We start from the raw sequence: 18,128 nt of genomic DNA, 5'->3' as shown, positions 1-18,128 counted from the left end.
CTAATTAGCTGCATTGGATGTAGTACAAATTGATTACTTGTAATTTGTTACAATTTTATTTTATGGATTATTTTTTTTAGCTAACATAACATCTCCTTGCCTTCAAGAAACTTAGTTGTTAATTATGTTTTTTGCATTGTACAGTGGATGGAAGAACAAAACATTATACACTTGCTTTTGTTATTCATTAGCATTTTAACAATATTTTATTTTAATGCCTTTTATGTTTGTTCTTAATTTTAAATGAGAAACCCATCCCTTGCATTATTTGTAATCCATTTAAAAGTTATTCCCTACCGTGATAAAATGAGAAACTGCTTGTTTCCTCATTCCCTGACTTCTAAGATTTGCTTAAACCTCAAAGACAAGGCACACCCAGACAGACATTTCCTATTGTGATTTTGCTTACACAGAAAGCCCTGGCAAAGGTTCTGTGTAACAAAGGGCAGTTCTTGGTATTCATAATTTTCCTAATTCCCAAAGAATACAAAACTCAGGAACATGTAGCAGAATTCCCCTCATTGCCCTTATTGTGTTAGTTTATGTTTGTGTGTGAATGTGCCCTACAATGGACTTTACACCCTTTTTGACTTAGTTCCTATGTCATGCCTGATCTAGAGAGGATAGGCTTTGTCCTATGTGTTAAATGCAATGATGACTGACTGACTTGTTTACTCACTCACCACCAAACACACTATTTGCCGTTTAACTGAAAATTTGGCAGGATTGTAAACTGAGGGCAGTAGGTATCCACTAAGAAAGTGCATTTTGATACATCAGTATTTAGAGGTAAACCACACAATAGAAAAGCTAAATATCCCAAAATGCCTTGACTGATTGTAGAACAAAGAAATTATTAGCTGACAAGTGTTTTTTGTCGATATTTGTCAGTAATAGTGCTCTACCAAGTACGCTAAACTAGCACAAAGTGTTGTTTTTTCCTCTCAGCACAGAGACATAGCTGGGACAAACACACTAATTTATTTGGAGCTTTCTAGTCTATGCAAATAATAGCCACCAAAAGAAGGGATAGATTACAATGAAATCACTGCAATATATTTAAAGGGCCATAACAACCACAAAAACTAAAATGTTTAATTCATTGCATAGGCCTCGTAAATCTGCAGCCTGTAAATGTTATTGCTGTTTGTAATATGTTAAGTTAAAATATGATTCAGTTTTAAAACATTATTGTCTGGTTGTGGCTTTCAGGATAACACCATATTAACAATAGAAGTTGAAATGTACAGCTCACGAAAAACACAAAAACAAATGCATGAGTGAACCATATAAACAAATGAAAATCATAAACATATAATAATAGTATTATAGTACCCCCTCCCTGCACCCCACATACCCCACATGAACTCACAGTATATCTGACAATACATTTGGAAACAAACACTTGAGTAAACAAAGTAAAAACCCACATCTACCCACATTTACTTCGATTCTAGTGGTAGCGCTGCTGTTTTGCAGTAAGGAGATTGTGGGTTTGCTTCCTAGGTCCTCCCTGCATGGAAAGCGCATTGAGTAGTGAGAAAAGTGCTATACAAATATAAAGAATTACTTTTATTATTATAATTGTAATTGGTTGCAACTTTTACTTTTCCGATTTCTCCAAAGTAAGCTGTTGTTCCCATTCAATAGGCCTGTTTCAACGAGTATATTTCTTTTTATCTGAACCCTGCAAAACTTTGAAACAGAGCAAGATTAGAGATCAAAGCCTTACATTGAAATCTAATTGAAGTTACCATTTTCACGGGACATCTTTACTCATATGCAGTTGTACTGTATGTAGCATATTCAAATGTAAGGATCACAAGTGAACTAATAATATTAGAACTTGGTTAAAAAAAAAAAACTACAAATATTCTATACAGAGAAGTACTCCATTAATAAAATAATACTTTTGATACATTCAAATTATGACCCTCCCTTGATCTCCTTTCGTTGACCACCTAACCCATACAATCTTCATCAACGGACAATTTGAGCTGTAACAGGAGCCAGGGTGTCACTTTCAATTGTGTCACTAATAATACCCCTGTATTTGGTCCTTCTGCTAAATTCACAACAAGTGGACTTCTTGCCCATCCAAAAATTTTTATTTATAGCATTTCTTGTAGAAAGTGTTGAGCACAGAAACAGCTAGCAGAATATTTCAGGGAGCAGGTTTGAGCAGTTAAGATCAAAGACCTTACAAAGCCTATTGTAAATCACTGTGCATCCTAGGTCATAGCATCACTGATCTTTATGGTAACATATATAGGAGAGGAAGGGAGGAACAAAGCCAAGGTAAATGAGAGGGTGAGAAGAATCTGCCATTAAAGAAGATAAAGGGAGAGATTAAAAAGTTTGTTGGTCAGGTGCAATCCCGGGCTGAGAATGAGTTTAATGTCTTCTCTTTTTCTTTGAAAAGAGTCTTTAAAGCCTTGTGAAATATCACAAACAGAGAGTTCAGTGATGCTATGACCAAGGATGTAAAGTGATCGACAATAGGCTTTGTAACTGTTCAACTTTAACTGCTTTGTAACTGCTCAAACCAGTTCCCTTTAAATTTGCAAACAGTATAGAGGACAATTTTCTCCGTACTTGAATGGGAAATTATCTAGAAAATGCTTGGGTTGCTGCTGGAACAGATGTCAGTGACTCGATATTGCAAGGTCTACTCCTTTTGTGACTGACAGCCCTGGTCAAAATATGAGAAGGGTGTCCTCTTTTAGTGAAGAACCTCCTGATTATGAGTGCTTCATTACAGAAGTCACCCTCATCACTGCAAGGTAACTGTGTGAGTCCATTGGCGTGTTATAGACATAGTCTTCAAGTCCAGGAAAAATGATAGAAAGACTGATATCTAAAGATGGGAAAGTTATTGGTGGAAACGTCTACTGTAAACCTGAGAAATGGATGGAATCTAGCAAAATCATTAATGAACTACAGGAGGCAGTACCAACACAATCATTGATGTATATTTTGTACTGGTCCAGTACAAAGCTTAGGCAGGAAGAAAAGAAATGCTCTTCCACTCAGTTGTTGAAGATATTAGCATAGCTAGGTCCCATTCTAATGCCAATTCCAACTTCAGTGGCCTAGTGGAAAAAATTGCTATCAAAAGAGATAGCATTGTCAGTAGGAACCAATTCTGTCAATCTGATAAAGGTGTTCATAGGAGGATCCATGACTAGACATCTGTTGAATGCCTGTCTGAGAGGAATGACACCTTCATCAGGAGAAATGTTCATGGACATCACATCTCTGTACACAGTCATTCCTTGCAATGAAGGTCTCATTGCTTTAAGACAGGCATTCAACAGACATGAAGGATCTAGAACAGGGGTTCCCACACTTTTTCGGCTTGCGAGCTACTTTTAAAATGACCAGGTCGAAATGATCTACCCACACTAAAAATAACAGATATATATTATGAAGTTTTCCTAGTGACTTGAGCACAAGCAGACGAGAACCAGTGCATCACTATCTTATTCCTCCTGAAGCTTTAATTTGTAACTGGTAATTTAAATGATTTTCCTAACTGTAAAAATACAAAATGCAAGTAAGGAAAACTAAAGGTTATTTAGATATGAATGAAGTACCCTCTGTTGTGTAAACAAATAGTCATTTACTTGGTATTTACCATTCACTAAACCAACATCACAGCTGCAGTATCTACAAATTATAATGATTCACTATTTCACAATTACCATAGTTTATAGGGTGACCAGGCATCTCACTGACAAGGACAGTCCAGGTTTCAGGCTATGTGTCTCAATAAATAACTGAAGAATATCAAAATGTCCCAGTTTTAACTGGCTATCCATCTAATAAAACATTATGTATAACTCTGCAGTCAAAACACCAAGGGGGAAAACTTGATGTATGTTAAATTTAAACAGCATCGTGAGGAGGACCAAGAAGCAGACAAAAACAGACAGTACTGCCATTAGTTTTTTCCACATCAAGCACTGGGTGGAATACTCTGTGTTCATTTGTGAAAGTGTTTTTTTCCCATGCCCTTCTCCCTCTTTGATGGTGGTGAGATAAAGCAGGCATTAAACAAATGAGAATGGGCTTCATGCATGGGCATACATGCTAATAGTGTCGTGGTTTGAGACTTTAAAAATCTTGGTACCCAATTATTTATCACCATATTATTTATCATTTTTTTAGGATATGTTAATTGCCAATTGGAAATTGTCACTGTGTGTGAATATGGTGTGTTTGTGTGTGTACATTTAATATTGTTTCAAATGATAACCTCCTGAAAGCAATAATTCTCTGCATAACTCCGTTTTCAACATTTCTGTAAAATATTACAAGCTGAGTATGTAAAATACTACAGGTGAACTATTTTAAAACTTCCTTTAACAGCCTAATTGGTGATTTTACATAGATCTTTTTCTGAACTTTATATTTGTTAGGTACCCAATTAAAGCTGTTTCAGTGTTGAAAACAGTGACAGGTTTGATGTAAGGTCTGGCTTGTGTCACTTACTTCCACTAGATTGCTGACTACATGGGAACAAATTTAGTTTAGCAAATAACACTACCATTCCTTAATTTATTAGCAGCCTGATCTGACATCTCCTCTCTAAACTATAATCTGCATAACATCTTGAAAGCTCTCATTAGTTATGAAGCAGAGTACTTTTGAATTTTACAGTGGATCATTTGCACTCCCTTTTCTTCAATGTCAAGTGGCAGGATAAAGACAATGAGACCAGACTATGACATCTCTCTTTGACATGTTAATACTGTTTAGCCTGGGTCCTCCCTGCATGGAGTTTGCATGTTCTCCCTTTATCTGTATGGGTTACTCCTGGATGCTCTGGTGTCCTTCCACAGTCCAAAGGCATATTGGTTCGGTGGATTGGTGACACTTTATTGGCCCTAGTGGGTATGTTGTGTGTGTGAGTTTAATCCCTTGCGAATAAACCGGTGCCCTGTCCAGGGGATTGTTCCCTGTACTTGCTGGGATGGGCTCCAGTTCTGCTCAGGATTATTTTGTCTTAGAAATGGGATGGTGTACTCTTTAGTACCTAATATGTGGCCTCATGTGCACATTATAAAGTAACTCATCATATTACTTCTTTTCTTTTTTCATCACATTTTGTCTAGCTTTAAGCAGAAACACATCAAATAAACTCTTCATTTATCTGCACATCCAGTGATTTTTCTGGAATTGAACTAGGCTTCTCCACCACCCAATGGCAGTGACAACCATTGTTCGCACCTTTACTCATTAATCCAGGAAATATTTCTAATCCCTAGCCCAAGAAGGTACCATAATTTGTAAAAAATTCCACCTAGAGACTGGATGCAAAGAAAATGACTAACAGTGTTAAAAACAATACATGAGGTAAACAATGAAGGCTCAAGTATAATCCACTAATCCAGATAAAGAACAAAAGATCATAGATCAATTTAACAGTAGTTCTAAAGAAATAAACCTCTGTGGGTCCATAACTGTTAATAATGCACAAAATCAACATTCAGATGACTTGGGTCCAAGCCTTTATAACTTCAATTTTTATTTAAATTCATAACATTGAGTAGGAGTACTATGTTGTTCCATGTTTTCCATCAAAATGACCATAGACTGTATAAATGTGTATGACCTTTTCGTTTGTTCTGTGGTTTATCCAGATATGTAGTTGTGCTTTTCGTAGGATGCTAAGCCACCTGTTTTGGTAGACAAAGGCTCCTTATGACTTCTTACATGCCTCTTGTTAACATAGAGCAGGAGAGGCTGTAGTATTTGTCTATTCACTTACATAAAGTGCACAAATAATGCTGCTTCAGGAAGCACTGAAAGCATCAGGGAGGTAGTAGAAAGCAAACTAATATGTTGCAGAGATTGTGCATACCAGTACTGGAACACAAATAATATGCTGTGGTGTGCTGGGGAGGCAGCATAAAGAAGATGGACGCCTCACGCCTGGACAAACTGGTGAGGAAGGCAGGCTCTATTGTAGGCACGGAGCTGGACATCTTTGGCGGAGCGACGGACACTGAGCAAGCTTCTATCAATCATGCTGTCACTGTCCTGCTCCACTGACAGACTGAAGAGAGCGTTCCTCCCCCACACTATGCGACTCTTCAATTCCAGCCGGAGGGTAAACGTTAACAATATACAATATTATTGACTGTTATACCTGCCTCGCACTCTTCACCTTGCATTTTTTAACTTGCACTGCATTTTTATCACTATTTAATTAATATTCAACCAAACCTCCTATGAAGAACAAAAACCTTGAACGACATTTTCCCTCGCCCAGACACGGGTCACCAGGGCCCCCTTTCTGGAGCCAGGCCTGGAGTTGAGGCTCAGTGGCGAGCGCCTGGTGGCGGGCCTGCACACATGGGGCTCACCACCTGTAGGAGGGGCCAAGGAGGTCGGGTGCAGTGTGAGTTGGGTGGTGGCCGAAGGCGGGAACCTTGGCAATCCGATCCTCGGCTACAGAAACTGGCTCTTGGGACGTGGAATGTCACCTCTCTGAAGGGGAAAGAGCCTGAGCTAGTTTGCGAGGTTGAGAGGTTCTGGCTAGATATAGTCAGTCTCACCTTAACGCACAGCTTGGACTCTGGAACCAATCTCCTTGAGAGGGGCTGGACTCTCTACCACTCTGAAGTTGCCCCCGGTGAGAGGTGCCGAGCGGGTGTGGGCATACTTATTGCCCCCCGACTTGGAGCCTGTTCATTGGGGTTTACCCCGGTGGACGAAAGGGTAGCCTCCCTCTGCCTTCGGGTGGGGGGACGGGTCCTAACTATTGTTTGTGTGTATGTGCCGAACAGCAGTTTGGAGTACCCACCCTTTTTGGAATCCCTGGAGGGGGTGCTAAAGGGCATGCCTTCTGGGGACTCCCTAGTACTACTGGGAGACTTCAATGCTCACGTGGGCAATGACAGTGAGACCTGGAAGGGCGTGATTGGGAGGAATGGCCCATCCAATCTAAACCCGAGCGGTGTTTTGTTATTGGACTTCTATGCTCATCACGCATTGTCCACAACAAACACCATGTTCAAGCATAGGGGTGTTCATATGTGCACTTGGCACCAGGACACCCTAGGCCTCAGTTTGATGATCGACTTTGTGGTCGTGTCGTCAGACTTACGGCCACATGTCTTGGACACTCAGGTGAAGAGAGGGGCGGAGCTGTCAACTGATCACCACATGGTGGTGAGTAGGCTTCGATGGTGGGGGAGGATGCTGGTCAGGCCTGGTAGACCCAAACGTGTTGTGAGGGTCTGCTGGGAACATCTGGCAGAGTCCCCTGTCAGAAGTAGCTTCAACTCACACCGCCGGCAGAACTTCAACCACGTCCTGAGGGAGGTGGGGGACATCGAGTCCAAATGGGCCATGTGCCATGCCTCTATTGTTGAGGCGGCTGACTGGAGCTGTGGCCGTAAGGTGGTCAGTGCCTGTCGTGGCGGCAATCCCCAAACCCATTGGTGGACACCGGTGGTGAGGGATGCCGTCAAGCTGAAGAAGGAGTCCTACTGGACCCTTTTGTCCTGTGGGACTCTAGAGGCAGCTAATAGGTACCGACAGACCACGCGGAATGCGGCTTCAGTGGTTGCTGAGGCAAAGGGAGGCCATGGAGAACGACTTTTGGACGGCTTTGAGGAGATTCTGGTCCAACGTCTGGCGTCTCAGGAGGGGAGAGCAGTGCAGTGTCAACACTGTATATGGTGGGGATGGTGCGCTGCTGACCTCGACTCGAGACGTTGTGCGTAAGTGGGGGGATCCCACTAACATGCCTTCCAATGAGGAAGCAGAGCCTGGGGACTCGGAGGTGGGCTCCCCCATCTCTGGGACTGAGGTCACTGAGGTGGTCAAAAAACTCCTTGGTGGCAGGGCCCCGGGGTGGATGAGATATGCCTGGAGTTCCTCAAGGCTCTGGATGTTGTAGGACTGTCTTGGTTGACACATCTCTGCAGCATCTCATGGACATCTGGGACAGTGCCTCTGGATTGGCAGACCGGGGTGGTGGTCCTCCTCTTTAAGAAGGGGGACCAGAGAGTGTGTTCCAACTACAGAGGGATCACACTCCTCAGCCTCCCTGGAAAAGTCTATTCGGGGGTTCTGGAGGGGAGGGTCCATCGGATAGTCGAACCTCAGATTCAGGAGGAACAGTGTGGTTTTCGTCCTGGTCACGGAACAGTGGACCAGCTCTACACCCTTAGCAGGGTCCTGGAGGGTGCATGGGAGTTTGCCCAACCAGTCTAAATGTGTTTTGTGGATTTGGAAAAGGCGTTCGACCGTGTCACTCAGGGAATCCTGTGGGGGGTGTTCTGGGAGTATGGGGTACCGGACCCCTGATAAGGGCTATTCGGTCCCTGTACAACCAGTGTCAGAGCTTGGTCCGCATTGCTGGCAGTAAGTCGAACCCGTTTGCAGTGAGAGTTGGACTCCACGAGGGCTGCCCTTTGTCACCAATTCTGTTCATGACTTTTATGGACAGAATTTCTAGGCACAGCCAGGGTGTTGAGGGGGTCTGGTTTGATGGACTCAGGATTGGGTCACTGCTTTTTGCAGATGATGTTGTCCTGTTTGCTTCATCAGGCTGTGATCTTCAGCTCTCTCTGAATTGGTTCGCAGTTGAGTGTGAAGCGGCTGGGATGGGGATCAGCACCTCCAAATCCGAGACCGTGGTCCTCAGCCAGAAAAGGGTGGAGTGCCCGCTCAGGGTTGGGTGCGAGATCCTGCCCCAAGTGGAGGAGTTCAAGTATCTCGGGGTTTTGTTCACGAGTGAGGGAAAAATGGAGAGTGAGATCGACAGGCGGATCGGTGCGTCGTCCGCAGTGATGCGGGCTCTGCATCGGTCTGTCGTGGTGAAAAAGGGGCTGAGCCATAAGGCAAAGCTCTCAATTTATCAGTCGATCTACGTTCCTACCCTCACCTATGGTCATGAGCTGTGGGTAGTGGCCGAAAGAACGAGATCGCGAATACAAGCGGCTGAAATGAGTTTGTTCCGCAGGGTGTCTGGGCTTTCCCTTAAAGATAGGGTGAAAAGCTCAGTAATCTGGGAGGGGCTCAGAGTAGAGCCAATGCTCCTCCATATCGAGAGGAGTCAGTTGAGGTGGCTTGGGCATCTGATCAGGATGCCTCCCTGGCGAGGTGTTCCAGGCACGTCCAACCGGGAGGCCCCGGGGAAGACCCAGGACACGCTGGAGGGACTATGTCTCCTGGCTGGCCTGGGAACACGTCAGGATTCCCCCAGAAGAGCTAGAAGAAGTGGCCGGGGAGAGGGAAGTCTGGGCATCTCTGCTCAAGCTGCTGCCCCCGCGACCCGACCTCGGATAAGCGGAAGAGGATGGAATTAATATTGTTTTTATCAGTATGCTGCTGCTAGAGTATGTGAATTTCCATTTGGGGATTAATAAAGTATCTGTCTATCTGTCTATCTATCTATCTGTCTGTCTGTCTGTCTGTCTGTCTGTCTGTCTGTCTGTCTAATAGGAAACTATTACTGAAATGCCTGTTTGAAAGAAACCCAGAGTCCTGTTTAGTTCTCTATCTTGGATAACACTAAGTATTTCGTGTTTGAAGGTAGTATAAAGTCTCCCCATGAATTAAGGTGTACTTTTTATTTAGACTGATGATATATTCTTTACTAAATCACCTAAATGGATGTAGTGCTGACATGCTTGGAAAGAACATGTGGAGCTTCATAGTATCAAAGTCTTCAGGCTTCTAATTCAGAGAAGAGTTTTCATTTTTAGTTTGGAATAATTTTTGACCCTCCTTAGGATGATAACATATCTCCTGCTGTATATTCAAACAGTGCCCAAATTCATAAAGTCACCTATATAATAAAACAAGTATCATAGTACACCAGTGATACTAGCTTAGTGAGTATCATTCCTCTAACAGGACCATCTGTGAAACCTGTACCCTTTTATAGTGATGTATGTTTCTGCATTTTTTAATTACTTGAAATCACTACAGCTATTAACTGTATGAAAATGCAGAAAATACAATTGACATATTTCAAGCCAATAGAAAAAACAAATAATATAACCTCACAAAGTGCAGAAGAAACTGAAAAAAGTGCCTCTTCTTATTTCTGTGTGTAAAATGCTTTAATCTATTTTTTCATGTTTGTTTTGCTGCCGTCAGCTATTTATAAGAAATGTTTGAATCACACCTTTATGTGCATACTGTATACGTTTTTTTCATTTTCATATATAATCTTATTTAAGTTGCAGCTGATGGCAATAGCAGGTGTTACCAATAGCAGACACCTCAAAAACCAACATTAACCTTTAATTTTTATTTTGTTTAACTGTGTTCTTTTCACAGATGCCAACTAAAATAGGAAGAGCATCTTAATTACAGTTTTTAAAAAAGTTATTTAGCACAGTTTCCTTTATATTTTGTATGTTTTTTTTCCAATGACTTTTATCAAATATTTATCCAGAACTCAAGAGTTGATAAAGAAATCCCAAATGAGAAACTATTATGTGTTCTTATGAATTATTTATTTCATGAAAAAAGCCTTTAAAATTACATACCCATCCATTATCCAACCCGCTATATCTTATCCACAAGGTCACGGGGGTCCGCTGGAGCCAATCCCAGCCAACACAGGGCGCAAGGCAGGAAACAAACCCCAGGCAGGGCACCAGCCCACCGCCAGGCAAAATTACATACCCTCTTGTTGAAGAATAAAGGCCCCTTATTTTCAGTAACAGGTTTCACCACCTTTAGCTACAATAGCAGCAATAATTGTTCATCATTCATTTACATTGCTTTAAAACAATTATTGAAATTCAATAACCTGCAAAGGTCTAAATGCTACTTTCATGTACAGCTTTGGACTGACATCTGAAACATCCGATTTCTTGCTGTTGTAGTAATTACTTGCTTTTTTAGGATCACTGTCTTTCTGCATCAATATGGCAAGCTAAAGTCAAGACAAACTTTATATTAAATGCTAATAATTATACACAAGAACAAATATTATGGGCCCACATTGTCACTCTGGCACCATGATTAGTCAGTAGAACTACCTCATCTTATAAACTGAACAAAGGAGCCAATGTTAGGACTTGAACCAGTGGCCTTAATTTAACTGTACTCTGTACATGTTACAATAATGACACTATAAACATTTACATAAATATCTGCCTTATTTGTAGTCTGCTGAGAATACTATAGTCTAAAATAAGGACAAAGTCAACAACTGGAATGGTTTTGGGCTCCAACCAGGAGATGCCTGTTTAATGGGTTTTAACGCAGAAGAAATGCTTAAGGAAAAAAAAAAAGGGTAAGTGCTGTTTTGGGTGCACTAGTGGAAAAAGAAAAGAATTTGAACATCTTTAGCGTTACTAGTGAAATGACGACTGGTGGTAGGGGAACCATGCCTTAATTCTGGTTGGTAGGATGAGGCGGACCTGGAGGTGGGACGAAAATGATGCTAGGCTTGTTCCAGTTGGTGTTCCTCCAGTCTAGATTGGGAAAAAGAGACTGCGAGAACAAATGTTCCAAACCTTTAGTACATACTCAGGCATATTTGTAAAAAAATTCAGAGTAAAAGACTTGCCATTCATGTGCGACACTCATATACTTTTGGTATGATGTCATGTCATCCTTGCTGTGTTACTGTACCCCACATTAAATGAGCAACTATAGCTTCTTAAGTTCCTCTAAACCATTCTTTAATCTACTAAGTTTACACTTAACTTGAGTTTAACAAATGTAGCAACCCAACTCTTCAATCTAACTGTACAATTTTACAACCTGTACTGTAATCAATAGAAAAAGCAGTGTTTTTCCAATTTTTTGGTACTTGTAATTTTCTACATATTTTTATGATGCCTTCCTGTAGTTTTCCTGTCATCATACACATATGTTTTCATTGGAGCTGCTCCTCAGAGAATGTGTTTGAATAATATTTAAGATGCAGCATTTATCTTTGATTACTCAAACATGGCTATGATTACCGCATTTACTCTACTTTGGTCTTGTGAAAATAATTGCCCTTTAAACCTTTAGTGTTTTATTATTTGTCACAATTGTGTCTGCTGGTGGAATACCTAAAACCTGAAAATTACTGCTTTTCCCCCATTTGCCTAGTTCAGAGTTTTGTTTAATATAAAGTATTAAGACATAAAACTTATGAGTTTTTACTTCTTTCTGGCATTCTGGAGATGGGGATTGAGAAGAAAGCCCACAGTGCACCTTATCTTTCTGTGTCAAAAGAATAGACAAACGCCACAAAAAAGTTTGGGATAGCTGCCCTGTATAATGTAAATTGGGTTAAAAAACGAAAAGACTTGAGATTATGGTCACACTGAGTTCAAGAAGAACTGATTTACAGGATACAAAATGGTGGTTTTTATAGTTGGGCAGAGGAAGTGAGGTCACTAGGGTCGAAACTGGAAATTTTGTTATCGGGCCCAGGAACCAGAAGTGAGGTCAGAAGGGCCAAAACAGAAAGTGACTTCATCATGGCCAGGCGGAATTTCCCATAACTGGTCTACAGAGGAAAGAGAGAAAGGGTTAGTGCACTCCGCCAACCCCTGGTCTGGCTTGAAATTACCCTAATTCAAGCCCTTTAGCTGCCTCCCATGTGCACATGTGTGACACCTGGCAGATTTTTATGAGATTCTATTTCTTACTGATCTTCTTGGTCTTCTTTTACTTGGATCCATTTCTTTGAATGTGCAAGAACTGTTTCTGGCTCTTTGTCTTTATATACCTTCATCTCTGCCAAACTAAAAGTTGTTGGTACATATTGTATTGCAGTGAACCACTATTTCGTTGGCTGCAGTTCTTTAGTGTCCTCTTTGTGATCCAGCAAGCTCAGCTTTTCTTCATTTATACACACAAGTTCCCTGACTATCACCCATGGAATGTTGCAATTTGCTACAAACACAATTTGGAGTTCTGCATTTTTTCTTCTGCTAGCAGTGTAGCCTTAAGTTTCCACAGCTGTGGCATGGTGAAATCCTCTTTTGCCAGAGGTTCAGTTTCACTTCCTTTTAGTTATGGTACACTGTAATCTCACAATAACTGAGTCCTTCCTCTCTTATCATCTGATCTGAAGTTACAGGGACCGTCTGTGAATAATGTAATATTCAGTGGTCTATTCAAAATGCTTTGTCTTCCTCAAGCAGTTCTTGTAATTTTTTTTTTTAAATCGTTCATTTAATTCAAAGTAGCACAGTCTGATTTATGTGCTTTTAACCGCCCTCTGTCTAGCAGATAAGGTTGAACTGATAAAAACCTGGCTGTAATTCTACTATGCTATACTTAGATCTGAGCAGATATTAAAGCACTCATCATTTCACATTTGTGTGCCTTTCTTTTAAATGCTTATTTGTATAGTTCATGCACTTCATCTCCTTAGCTTTGCATATTCTTTGTGGTCCATTACAGACATCCCATAGTGTACATTAAACTGTGTTTAAGCTTTTGGTTTCTGCAATTTACACAATGCCATGCAATGCTTCATAACTACTTTTTTTTTCCTGAAATATAATGCATATATTTTTATTAGTTCCGCTTTCAATTTTCTCTCATTGTAAACTGTCTTATAAAAGAGTTCTAACCTACATTCTTTCAACACATATTCATTTTCTCCATCTTTTAGTGGCACTTAACTGCTTCATGTGTGTCACCTTTGCCCCTCTACTTTTCTTTCTGTTTGTACAGTGCCAACCCATGAACCTCAACTACATCTCATAATGGTAATCGCAGGTTCGGAAGCCTCATGTTTTGTTTTTTTTCTTTCTTAAAAGTCAATTGAGTTTCAACTAGCAGTGTCCCTGAATGTTCATGCTTGTTACTCCGTAAACAACATCATTTCCCTCGGACCCTTTACATTAATGCAGTCATTTTTTAACCTACATAACGGAGGCATGTATTCAGAATTTTTTTTCATCTTGATTTCTGTCTCTGAAGTTAAATATCGAATGCTGTATGACTTCACTTGGCTTTGGATTAAAATTTTATTTCAACCAAGAAATTGACTTTCCAGATATTTCATCTTGCGAGCTCTTGGGAATAACTAGGCTTCACATTAAACTTTATATTTAACTCCCAGATGATCTTCTGTATATCTAGTTTTGTGTTTATTTTTTAACAAAAAAAAATTAATAAAACCTTATAATACAGTACAGAAAACTTTTAAGATGTAAAAAAACTAAATGGACTATAGTTTTCCAATTTTTCACTCATATATATTATACTGTTTAGTATTGCTTTTCAGGTGGTGAAGTCAGAAAAATTAAAGAGAATATAGATTACTGGACATTTTCTTATGGAATTGTTTGATGCTTTTTGAAGGATTTTACACTTATTTTTAGTAGATAACCACTCTAGAGTTTTGCTGTTGTCCCAAACCTTTTCTGTTTGTGTTTGTGTGTGGTTTGTTAGAGTCACAGAACTTTATGAGGCTAAGTTTTATGAGAAGATTAAAAACAAATCATTTTATGTGAACATTTGTTTTTACTTTGACCTATGTCTGATCTCTGTGTTTTCACCAGCAGCCCCATAAAATGCCTGCATGCTGAAATGAATTGGTGCCTTGATGCATGGCATTTTAGTTATGCCAATAGTAATAAATGCATGGAAGAGCGATAACCTAGAAGCAAGATATCACTTTTTTGCATCAATACAAAGTTACAACATACCTAAACAGTTACTTACAGTATATAGATATTACTCTGCAAGTAAAATTCTTCTTCTTGTTCCTCTTTATCTTCTTCTACTTCTATGTGGGATCAATGTGCTTGATCCTCCTCAATCAAACCCTTTTCCTTCAGATTTTATTTTACTTTATCCATCCACCTGCAAGTGAAATATGAAATATGAAAAAAATAAAATAAAATGAAGCATCACCTATTTCTGTCACACCCTTCAAGATGGAATTACATTGTTTCTTCAAATAATATTAAACATGGCACCTTGACTACTAACGGATCACTTTTTATCCATCTGTGTTTTTTGTCTTCAGAAGATTATAATAATAATCAGTTGTGCTGAGCAGAGTAGTCACATACAGGTCTAACTCAAAGCAGTCTTGATTATTAAGTAAAATATTCACGTAGCTACCTACTTGTATACTGCATAATGCTCTTTCATTGGTTTGGTTGAAGTTTTTGACATTAGTAGCACATTGTGTCTTGGAGTTAGCTAATTTATTAATCATTTGTTTACTCATGTTCTTTAATTTATTATTATTAGAATTTAAAAGTATTCAACATTCATAAAATTGTGTGCTGAAATGGGCAGCATGGTGGCAGAATGGTTAGTGCTGTTGCCTTACAGATCCAACATCCTTGCTTTCAATCCCATGCCAAGTTGTTGTCTGTGCGGAGTTTGCTTGTCCTCTTTGTGTTTGCAAGGGATTTTCTTCCCCAGGTGCTCCAGTTTTCAGTTCTCATCCCCACAGACATGCAGATTGGATTAATTAGAGGTTCCGAAGTGGTCTTGTATGAATCTGCGTTTATTTGTGTGCATGCAATATACTAGCACTGTGTCCATGACAGTTTTTTTTTGCAGGCTGTATTTCTAAAAACTTTCCCAGCTGTCTATTGTGAACTACTGAAGCTTTTTAATATACGGGAAGTGGCTAACTTTGTACGAGATACCTTGGGCAGCTTGCCAGCTGTCACGCATGTAGACTGCCCCTTGGAAGCTGTTAAACTGCAGTGCATTGCAAAAACTGTGGAGAGCCAGCTGTATACCAACTCTGGTATGAAACATCTTTTTTTTTTAAACACAATAGCTCAAAGTACATTTACGTCTGCCATTTTAGGTAACATTCTGTTTCTGCTGCATCTGCAAAATCCGCAGTACATGTGGCCTCCAGATGTCTGCTTCAAAATATGTGAAACATTCCCAGGATAGACACAGTGAAAAATGTATTTAAAATGTTACCTAATATATGTTCAAAATGTTCAAATAATAATGAATATTAAATGAGCATAAACTGTCAAAAATATTCAAGCTGTTTTACAAAGTATGTTGCTTATACTTAACAGGTCATTTTTATTTCAGCAGTTAAAAGGGCAATGCCTGTAGAAAAGAAAAATAATGATAAAAATAGACTTGTGGTCTATTGTAATTCTTCAGCTTCTGCCTATCCCCTCATTCTCCGTTTATTACTAAATATTGCTTTTTAGAGGCTTCAAATATGTTTTTTTTTTTATAACTTATGTTCAAATGATATCATGTTGTACCCTGCAAGGTAAGCATTTTCATGCTTCAGTTAATAAAGCAGTCAACTTTAACACACAAAATCATTCCAGTAATGGCCATACATTTATACCGCATATTTAAAAATACAGTATCCTTCCAGGGCACAGTGACTTACCAAGTGCCTGTCTGATGACCTGGGTACATGCATTTTACATTGCATTGCCAAAGTTTATTTTCAATGCACAGAATGAGTATATCACTTAAGTTATACACTTGCAAACCCCCAAAGTATTAACCATTCATACTCTGAAGGGCCACAAATGTTATTCTTCTTTGAAGGACTGCATCAGATCATTCCTCTGAGGTCTGTTGCATTTTAACTTCGATTTCTTATTTACTGCACCTGCTTGCATTAGTAAAGATATTCACCATTGCTTTGTTTCCTCTGCTCAGAGCCACGAGTGCAAAGTAGCTGTAAATTTGATGCATCAGTATCTAAAGTGGAGAAGCAAGGGTGGAAAAAGACATTGCAAACAATAAATTGACTCCAGCTTTCCACACAACTCAACCCAAACACTTTTTGTCAATATAAACTGCATTTCATTGTATTTGTTACATTAAAGTTTTCTTGTGTATTTAAGTTAAAGATAAAAACCAGAAATCATTTAATAAGAAAAAATGAATATGTTCATCTTTCCAGCAAATAAGGTTACTTTAAGAATAATAAATGTACCAAACAAAAGGTATCATTGTGGTTTCTGTACTTACAGAAATATACCTTTTGCCCATATCGGTGAATAGCTTAGTATGGTTTGAGAACCTGCAACCTATCCAGGTTTATTTCCTTACCTACACCCAATGCTACCAGATTAAACAGACCCCCTGCAAAATGATAATTAGATTAAGTTTTTTAAAGCGTAGTGTAAAGAGAAGACAAACAACGATAAAGGTTTGGGGGTTCTGTCCCTGTATACAGTCAGACAAAAAAAAAGGTCAGACAGGTTGTGATACCACACATCAGACATATAAGGGTTGGCAGGCGGACAATTTATGATGTGGGAACAGAAGTGAACCGATGGGATGCTGTGAGGAAATCGTGGTGGTCGATGGGAGAAATGACGTCATCAGGAGGGGACCAGAAGGTAGAAAGGAACCCGGAAGTGGCTGGTTTCTTTAGTTGTCCGGGTAAAGTCATTGCGGCGGTGCTAAGTTTTTTCTGAGAAATCAAAGAAAGAGAGGTTAGAACCCGACCGTTGTTCCCTGGCACCACATGTCGCTGTGCGTGTCAGGTCCTTAAGCTGCTCCCTATGCGCACGTGCATGACAATGGGTAAATGGAGAAACTGTGCCCTGTCTGGAGTTGGGTCCTCTTTTGCACCCAATTTTGCTGTGATACAAACCAACCCTTAAAACTCAATAACTGGATTAAGTAGGTTTTCAAAATATAATACATATATATTGAGACATAAAACATACACTGAGCATTTCAGACATTTATGGAAAGCACTGCAGCAACCCAGAAGTGTTCCCAACTCCTCCTTCTACCCATTCATATTTTATCATGCTTGTTCCATTACATTATTACATGGAGCTGGAGCCTTCAACAATGGCATCACAATCAAGACAGGAACCAACCCGGATGCATCATTAGTCCATCTAACGACACACACTTTGAACCACACTAACTCATACCAGTTAGCCTAGCAGATTTGTCTTGGGGGATTTGGAGTAATCAATAATTCTTCAGAGAAAGCCTACACACAAACATGGGGAATGTGCAACCTGAACCAAACAGTGACCATGCCAGGAATCAAACCTGGTTCCTAAATCAGTAACATGGCAGTGCTAAGCACAGGTCATTTAAAAAAATGTCTTGACGTTTTCACCGGTGTCAGTATTTTCATGCTTCATTATTTGGATGAAGCTGATCATTGTTGCCCCTTCTTAAATTCCTTGCTTAACTTATTGTTTTCAAAT

The 18,128-nt window shown here is 39.8% G+C and overlaps 1 protein-coding gene across 3 annotated transcripts in view; it reads left to right on the top strand.

The window, feature by feature from the left end:
- The window catches only part of dock4b (dedicator of cytokinesis 4b), a 432,150-nt gene that overhangs the window by 292,762 nt on the left and 121,260 nt on the right, over positions 1–18,128 (top strand). For all 3 annotated transcript variants that reach the window (XM_039760946.1, XM_039760945.1, XM_039760944.1), the window contains exon 23: positions 15,514–15,706. In XM_039760946.1, coding sequence (XP_039616880.1) covers positions 15,514–15,706 — 193 coding nt within the window. The remainder of the gene's footprint in view (positions 1–15,513; positions 15,707–18,128) is intronic.

The sequence above is a fragment of the Polypterus senegalus genome, chromosome 8, assembly GCF_016835505.1.
Source record: "Polypterus senegalus isolate Bchr_013 chromosome 8, ASM1683550v1, whole genome shotgun sequence".
NCBI classification, from domain to species: Eukaryota; Metazoa; Chordata; class Cladistia; order Polypteriformes; family Polypteridae; genus Polypterus; species Polypterus senegalus.
This window is presented reverse-complemented; position numbering and strand designations above follow the sequence as displayed.